The 8593-nt window shown below is 37.3% G+C and overlaps 1 protein-coding gene across 1 annotated transcript; it reads left to right on the top strand.

Annotated features, from left to right (window-relative positions):
• The first annotated feature begins 4916 nt into the window (after nucleotides 1-4916).
• On the top strand, nucleotides 4917-8182 carry RGS1 (regulator of G-protein signaling 1). Its single transcript, XM_010193377.1, has 5 exons — nucleotides 4917-5153; nucleotides 5510-5593; nucleotides 6228-6289; nucleotides 6867-7030; nucleotides 7737-8182. Exons 1-5 carry the CDS (start codon nucleotides 5050-5052, stop codon nucleotides 7920-7922), a joined length of 600 nt encoding a protein of 199 aa, XP_010191679.1. The 5' UTR covers nucleotides 4917-5049; the 3' UTR covers nucleotides 7923-8182.
• Nucleotides 8183-8593: the final 411 nt, after the last annotated feature.

Here is an 8593-nt window from a genome sequence, read left to right as displayed (position 1 = left end):
TTATGCTGCCTACATAACAAATGCAACAAGAGTTTTTCAAGTGGAAGGTCATTTTCCAAAGTTTAACTTGTGGCATTCCTCGCTTTAAGTTGGAATTAGATTTCAGAAACTTTTCAGATATAATAATCCACTTGTATTTGAGAAGCCTGATGTCATGCAGCCCTGTTTATACCTTACTGGTTGCAAAAATAAAATTACCATTGAATTAATTAGCAATAAAATCTAACATTGGGAACACCTGAAAGTTCAAACCAAAGAAATCTCTCTCAAAAAATCCCCAATTCTTGATCAAATCAGTTCAGCACCAAGAATGAGACCACTAAAACCAGTAGCAAGATTTTAATCTCAGTGGATTCAGGATTTCATTCCAGAAAAAATATTTCCTTGTAGCAGAAATAAGATCTAAAAGAAAATTAATAATGGATACCATCACTCCATTACGGACCAACTATGCAATATTAGGAAAAGTTTTAATGTTCATAAATATTATTCCTACCACTCAAAAGCACCTCCCCCCCCTTTTTTTAGTAAAATGAACAGTTTCCTCTCACATAGAAACTAGTTTCTATTTCCTTTAAGTGCCTCTTACTTGAGAGATGGATTATCAGTAGTTAACCTCTTTAGGTCATGCAAAAGACAGACGCATTTCAAAGAAATCACTTGTTTTCATAGTTAAGCTCAGCTACATGACCGGCAAGTGGATATTCTGCAATGGGGCAGCATTGCTTGACACAAGCTTAGCTTTCCAGCCCATCACAGATTTGGCCAGCTAACTCCAGAGAAGTGTATGATAAACAGCACAATAAAGCTAAAAATTTGCTAAACATGGAAGCTAATGCCTTGCCTAAGTCAAAACACAACATTCAGAAACAAAACGGGGCTGAAATGGAGAATGAATTAGGATAAGACCAACTAAGAGTGACCAAAAAGAAACCTAAAAGCAGAAGTCATAAGGAGAACCTTGAAATAGTTTACACCAGCAAGTGGGACATTGAGACTTCATGGGACTTTTTCTCCTCTTCGCTTTAACTAAACTTGTCCAGTGTTGTCATCTTGGAAATTCTCTCACATTTCTCTAGCACTCTACCAAGTGGTCACTGGAAAGAATGGGAAACAATTGATGGAAACAGGTTGAATACTGGCAAGTATTTGCAAGTTTCTTCTGTGCACATTGTCAGATGAACTGCTCATCAAAAAACTACAAGAGATCTGGAAAATAGTAAAAAACAGCTGATGATAATCATCTGTGCTACTCCTACTGCAAGAAAACTGTTTCTCTGTCCTTTTACTGGACAGAGTCAAATGAGGCAATGCTAGCCTTAGCACAAAGAGGGTTCTGTATGAAATGGTGAGGTTATTCCAATAAACCCTAAAACTGTAAAGCTTGCAATATACTATTTACAGTTTCCTGTAATGATAATAATAGAAGAAAAGGGGACTAATTGTTAAACATGAAAGTATTTCAAGCAGCAATTATCTATCATGTCCTGCATGAACTAGAGCAAAGTATTGTATAGGTAGATTAAGATTGTGGGAGATGAAACAGATTGGTCTGTTACCCATCATCTCCCATCGAAACTGAAAAAATCCTCAGCAAATTAGGAGGACAAAAGTTAGGTGAGAAACTTTCCACTGGGTCAGGACACAACTGTTCTTCATGGTATTATGTTAAATCCCACCAGAGCCTCAACTACACTTCTGTCTACAGGAAACAAGGACAGTGAACCTGAATGTGGATGAACACATAAGAATTTGAAGTATTATATTTTTAAAGTTATGTTAAGAATAAGTAGCACTTTTAACACCACAAATATCAAATCAGGGTATTCAGAACAATAGAATATCATGCAGGCTGGAGGGGACCAACATCTAGTCCAACTGTGGAGCCTAGTCCAACTCCTGTTCAAAGCAGGATTCTCTACAATAACCAAATTCATAGTTAGCAAAAGATTTTTGATTTAGAAAATGTCATGCAGGTGTTTTCCTGGTTTCTTGTAGTCTACAGAAACAGAATGTAACTCAAGTAACAAAAATATTCTTGTCAGTCCTATTAATCTTATAGTTTCTCTTTTTCCTCTCACTAATTGTACACATACCTAAGCCTTGTAGACATTTTTTTCCCATTCTTGGAATCAAGTAACGCACATTGGGCTCAGCAAATAAAATCTTAACGATAAGGAGGCCTACATTAAAAAAGTGAATCAGAATCAGTGAAATACTCTGTCAAAAGAAAAAAGAATGCCTTGAAGATCAGAGTTACTCAGAGGAAGAAAGTAATTGTCCACAGTGGAAAAAAAATGAAATGTGAATAATAATCGAACTCCTATGTTGAGATACCTGCTACTGAATGCAGTAGGCGTTGGTTTTGCAGAGCTTGAGCAAGACTTACATGAGAATGTGAGGGTATTGTTGCTTTACATTGTCTTTACATCTCCTATGACCATAAGCTAAGGTGCCACGCTTTTTTAGTTACACATTGTTCATCCCTTCTCCAAATCAGATACTTGTAACTCTCAGTCTAATTTCTACTTTTGCCAATCTTACATGAATCTTTACAGAAGTAGCGAATGCAGAACCCCCAAAATTTCCTGCATTTATTTTTGTTGGTGCCTGTTACCATCAAATTATGCTTGAGTGCATTTGGTGCAATGTTATCAAGAAAAGTACTATCTGCTATTGATGTCCTAACAAGAATGTCAAAAGTAGAATAGGCTGTAGAGAGATGAAGCTGGAAAAGACTTCACACTCATAGAAGTTTGTCATGTATAAGCCAAAGTAATTCATGCAATGTGCCAGAAACAAGCTTGTGGCCTCTGCAAGAGGCCTCATTTCAGAATCCTTTAAGATAGCAAGGCCAAAGCTCAAGTGAAGTAAATCTATTTCACCCTACAAATGACACTTATACTAACATAACTTATCTCCTCTACCAAATAAAGTACCTAGAAAACAATTCAAATATTGTGTGACAGCAGCATCACCTGGATGTAAGTGACAAGAATACTATTCATTTACTCAGGAGACTATTTAGTGCAAGGAGGTGAAGTACAAAGTCCAAGCAGCAGCACATGATAATCCCTTTCTAGAGGAAGGTCTGAAGCAACACCTGTAATTTGCACAGATAGATTTAACAAATTCCAAAGGTAAAGATAGTAACCTCATTTTAAATGGAGAACACACATTCCTTGTCTGGTAAATTAATTGTCAACAGTCCTTCATTGACAGTAGGCACAGACAAGCAAATAATTGTATTCTTCACGGGACCAACTCTATCTAGTCTCTTAGACTCACAGAACACAACTGATGTGTTACACCTGCTTGTAATTATAAGCTGAAGACATTGCCCCTCTTTTAGCCTGAGGCTACAGAGAGATGTTGTAGGGAATAGGGATACCCCCTTGATGTAACTTGTCTGTTGCCTTTTACTCTTCTATTGCACCCTTCTGAGAAGGGTTTGTATGCAGCATCTCTACAACCCTCTCAGTAATTCACTGAAGACAGCTACTAACTGAAGAAACACAATGAGACACTGAGGGGGCTGAATGTCAAGAAACAGCATGTGAGGTATGAAAACAAACATGGTACTGATAATACCTCTTCCTTCCTTTTTAGCCTTGTTCAGGGGGGTTGAGAGCAGTTAGTAAATATCTCTGCCTTACAAAGGTCAGTGTTTACCTGATAGCATGGAGATAAGTGTTTCCTGCAGTACAGCCTATGCAGACACATTTATGTCATTCAGAAGATCAGTAGCCTCCTGTGGTTAAAACCACTCTGATGCAGACCGTCTGTCCCTGCATGCACATCTGTCTGCAGACAGCTTTCAGTCCCCCTCAATCTGTCCCTGCAGACACATCTGTCTGCAGGCAGCTTTCAGTCCCCTTGAGTCCTTTGTATCACAGTTCTCTATGAACCTGCAGATATGTGAGCAAGTTCTCAGCTACCACGATTATATGCAGCCCTGTACAAATCATCATGAGCTCTAAGTTATCAAAGTTGTATGCATTACTTAATAAAAGAAAATCTTTGAAACTTCCTAGAAAAAAATACCCAATGAACAAGCAGAAATTGGGATGCCCAGGGACCAGATTAAGCACTTAAACCACTAAAACATCAACCCAGGCAGATGTTAAATAGATGATAAATAGAGGGTAACAATTAATTCTTCACCCTGCTTTGTACCCATGGTTCCTTCTTTGCAGTGAAACTCAAGTATGTATAAAGAGCATACACCTCCCTCAAACGCTTTGTAATGTTCACATTGTCTTTCTAAACAACAGCTCTTTAATGAATCTTTTTACATGCCAAATCACTTAAAATTATGGAGGTATTCCTGAAATATGGCAGTGTGCTTCCAAATAATCTGACTTGGAAAAAATTAAACCAAATTAAATAAATTCTTGCAGCTTTGAAACCCTTTCTTATGAAAATAACTTTTAAGTATTTTGACAGTACATGTATCTAAACAAATCAGTTGCCTTTATATACCTTAGTATTCTAGTTTGAAGAGAAACTGGTGACTTGCAAATAGCTTTTTGCATATGGAACTACTGACATATCCTGAAGTACCTATTTTACAATATTCCATCAATTGTAAAGTATGAAGTTTCAAAACACCGGCATGTAGCAGGTGATTTTTGTCAAGATAAAACTGCAGCATTTGCAGCTCATTTGATAAAACCAAGAAGTACTTCTCATTTGAAAGTACCAATCAGAAAGGGGCAAGAATTCAAAGTTCTAGAGGGGATATGTTTTTTTTTTAACACAGACATACACAGACACACAAAACAAACCCAAAGTAATTCAGTCTCATCCGGTTCGATCTCAACCACGAGACACCGCTGTCTGTTTTCTTTCTCAAAAGACTCACGTCACTGTGCACTGAAAAAAGGGAACTTCCACAGTCTGTGGTGAGGATACATGATAAACAGATCTGTTCACACCAACTAGCGGGGCTGCCTGCGTCAATAAAAGGCGGTAGCAGAGTCAGTGAACTGGCATTTGGGGCTTGGAGGATTATCACTGCAAAGTCACTTCACATTAAAGTTAAGTAAAATGCCAGGATTTTTTTTTTCCCACAACAATATGACAGAATTAAACAGAAAAGACGACTGCAAGCTTGCAGAAGACAAAATCCATAAGAAGAAGCAAAAGGCTTTGTAAGTATAAACTTTAATGTATTAGAAGTGAAAATAATACTAGGATCTTGGAGATTAAGAATTAGCACTGTGGTTTGGGCTAAATGACTGCAAAGCTGCTCAAAGCCCAGGATATTAAAAATGGCTTGAGTTGATGCATACCAACAAATTGATTCCCTTAAGTAATCAGGAGCACATTTCGAATACACTGGGAGCCTCTTAATCTTTTGAAAAAAGTTGCCTGGATATGTAACTTCATAGACTTCAGTCATAGGATAGAGCTGTCAGCCTCCATTTAAAAGTATAAAGAGATTAAGGTGAAATTGAAATGCAACTGCAATTTTAATGATTACAAAAATCTTTGTTCATTGTTTCAGTGGCACGGATCTCAAGAATTATTTGAAGTGCATGGTACCACATATTGAATCTGGGATCAAGACGTCTAACTCCAGAAATGTCATGTAAGTACTGAGATACCCTAAGTTATAACAAAATCTAACTATAGCTAGATTACTATGTAGTAAACTATTTTAAAAATTTCTAAATTAGTTCTAGAACAGATATTATTGTATTGCCTAGAATCTCCAAATTACAAAAGAAGTGAACGTTAGGAAGTAGAAACTATTCATGGAGTGAAGAGTTTTTTCTTAGCGATGTGTATATGTTTGCATCAAACAGTGAAGAAGACACCTCAGTTAAATCTGTTTTCTTCAGACATTATATCCATTCTCTAAAGATTTACAAAAAATGAAGCTTCACACTTCAGTGAAGAGCAGGGCTACTATCATTCTTATTTCAAGAATATGGAAACAGAAGAACAGATACAAAACTATTTGGTGATAGTGACAGTAAAAGCTCATCTGTCTTGAAGCAGAATTCAGGATAACATAGTTCCTTGTTTTTACATCTGACTATTTTTCCTCAATGTGGGCTTGCCTCCAGGGTCTCTGAATATGACAAAGCCATACATTTAATGATTAACTGGTACATATTCCTAGAATAGAATAATAAATTATAAAATTTGTCTCCTTTAAACATGCAAACAAAACCACATGGTTTCTTGCCTAAAGCCTTTTCTTTCTCTTGTTATCTCAGGCTTTCTGCAGAGGAAGTAATACAGTGGTCACAGTCTTTGGAAAAGCTCTTGGCCAGCCAAAGTAAGTCTCTTACTTCAGTATGACTTTGCTCTTATTCCGAGGACAAAATTTTATCTAATCTCACCAAATACGCAAAGCTGTAGCATTCTGCAAACACTGCCAGAGACTGGCCTGCAAGTTGCCTTTCAGTTATTTACAGCTTCAGTGTAACATGGCTACTATATTCAGCTCTGCTGCTGAGTTTGGCTTTTTCCTTTACAGTTCCTATTCCCAATATAGCAAAAACACTCCAAATAGCTCAATTCAATTTTTGATCAGTCTTCTGTCTTTGCATAACACATCAGTTTAATTTGGAGTTTTCTCTCCACTTCTACTGTAAGACAATGCATTTAGGGAGGACTAGAAACCATTGATGTATTTTGGTACCCTTGGTCTAGATCTGAGATTACTGAACATAATTAGGAAGACTCCCATCACCCTTAATATTAGAGTATCTATAGTATATTGAAAAAGGGAAGAAGAATGTATTTTGTCAAGATTTTATAACAAAATTCCAATACAACTCTTGCTATTTATTTTATCCTCCTTGATCACAAATATCATGCTATAAATGATGATGTATTTGTGTTGCCTTTAGGTGGTCAAGGTATTTTTCGGGAGTTCCTGAAGTCAGAATTCAGTGAGGAGAACATCGAGTTCTGGTTGGCTTGTGAGGATTACAAGAAAACCAAATCTGATCACTTACATGGCAAAGCAGAGAGGATTTATGAGGAGTTTGTTCAGTCAGATGCTATTAAACAGGTATGTACAAAGTTAATCTGTGTTTTGTTACAGTACAAGGGAAAAATCAGAGGATAGAGGCGTAGCTTCACTGAGATGCTCATACATTTATTCAGTAACATAGGGAGAAGATACAGACGTGGTTTTATAAGCATATTTGCATCATTTCTGCCTTCAGTTGTGAGATTATCGTATCTCACAAGTCAAGTCACATGATGCAGGCTAGTACTTGGGAGCACCCCTAGCAGAAGCTCAGCAGAGGCGCCAGCCACTCAGCACATGACATTATTCTCTGAATTAGCCCAGTTTGAATGACTGCTGGTGCTTGGAGTCAGATATTTAGAGAGTGCGTTGCTAGTAGGAGAGCTGTGGAATTTTTCTTGTCTTTTTAAACAAATTCTGGAGAATTAAAAGTTGTGTATGCAGATCATATTTCAAACTGGAGACTCTCATTCTGCACAGAATTTCTCCTATTGTTTTAATTGGAGGGTTGTTCCTCTACTTATTCCATTGTTGAGTTTTATTACTTCTAACTCCATAAGAAACTGCATTTCTGTAATGAATAGCAATTTTTGTGCATAACTGGGATATAAGCATTAAAATTCCCTCATTTTGCAGTTCTGATAATTATCACACTGAGTGCTAAGACTGCAAATTTATTGACTGATAGATGTAGAAAGAGAACACATGTTTAAGATATCAGTGACATTTGTTTTTCACCTTCCAGATCAATATTGACTATCAGATGAGAGAAGCAACAGCCAAAAGGGCTCAAGACCCAACTCACACAAGTTTTGATGAAGCCCAGAAAACAGTGTACATCCTCATGGAAAGGGATTCATATCCCAGATTTTTGAAATCCAAAGCCTACCTGAATCTTTTGAACCAGCTGGAAACAAACACTTCAAAGTGAAGTGTCTGAGGCAGTGAAGAGCCAAGTAGACTCTGTGTCAAATATCCTGTGGAAAGATCCTTCAGGGTGGTTGGATCTCAGCACGGAGACCCCCACCTTGGGAGGAGGGGTATAAGGGAGATGCAAACAGCTCCATAGCCAAGAGAACACAGGATAAAAGCTGGCAAGACTGTTACAAGGGTGAGAGCAGCACAGGGAGAAAATCCTCTCCTCTCACATGCCATGGAGTCGAGACAGAATATGGATACTATTTACTGTTTGAACTACACTGTGACCATTGAACCAAGTCTTAGATGCCAAGGAACTGCTGATTATTAGGTAGTGCAAGACTAGCAAGCTGAGTGTTGGGAAAGGATTATCAAGTCCAGAAGAAAAACAAGGATGACTGACAATTTTGTGCATAACAAGAAAATGCCCAGACAAGACTGATTAATGGCGCTTTTTTAAATCTGTGAAGTGTTAACAAGTGTGAGTGCAGCTCCATGATGCTATTGTGCTATGTAAATATATCATAAATTGACATGTCCTAAAATTGATGTATTTTAAGTTATAAAAGAATTCTATAAGCTGTACTTCTACTAAGGTTGTATTCAGCAGGCAGGTATGTAGCATCTTTTCTGTTTAATTTATTGCAAAAATAATAAGCAACTCTTCTATTAATTCTACTTAAA

The sequence above is a fragment of the Mesitornis unicolor genome, unplaced genomic scaffold (genome assembly GCF_000695765.1).
Source record: "Mesitornis unicolor isolate BGI_N332 unplaced genomic scaffold, ASM69576v1 scaffold7451, whole genome shotgun sequence".
NCBI classification, from domain to species: Eukaryota; Metazoa; Chordata; class Aves; order Mesitornithiformes; family Mesitornithidae; genus Mesitornis; species Mesitornis unicolor.
Note: the sequence above shows the minus strand (reverse complement) of the source record. Positions and strands in the feature narration are given on the sequence as shown.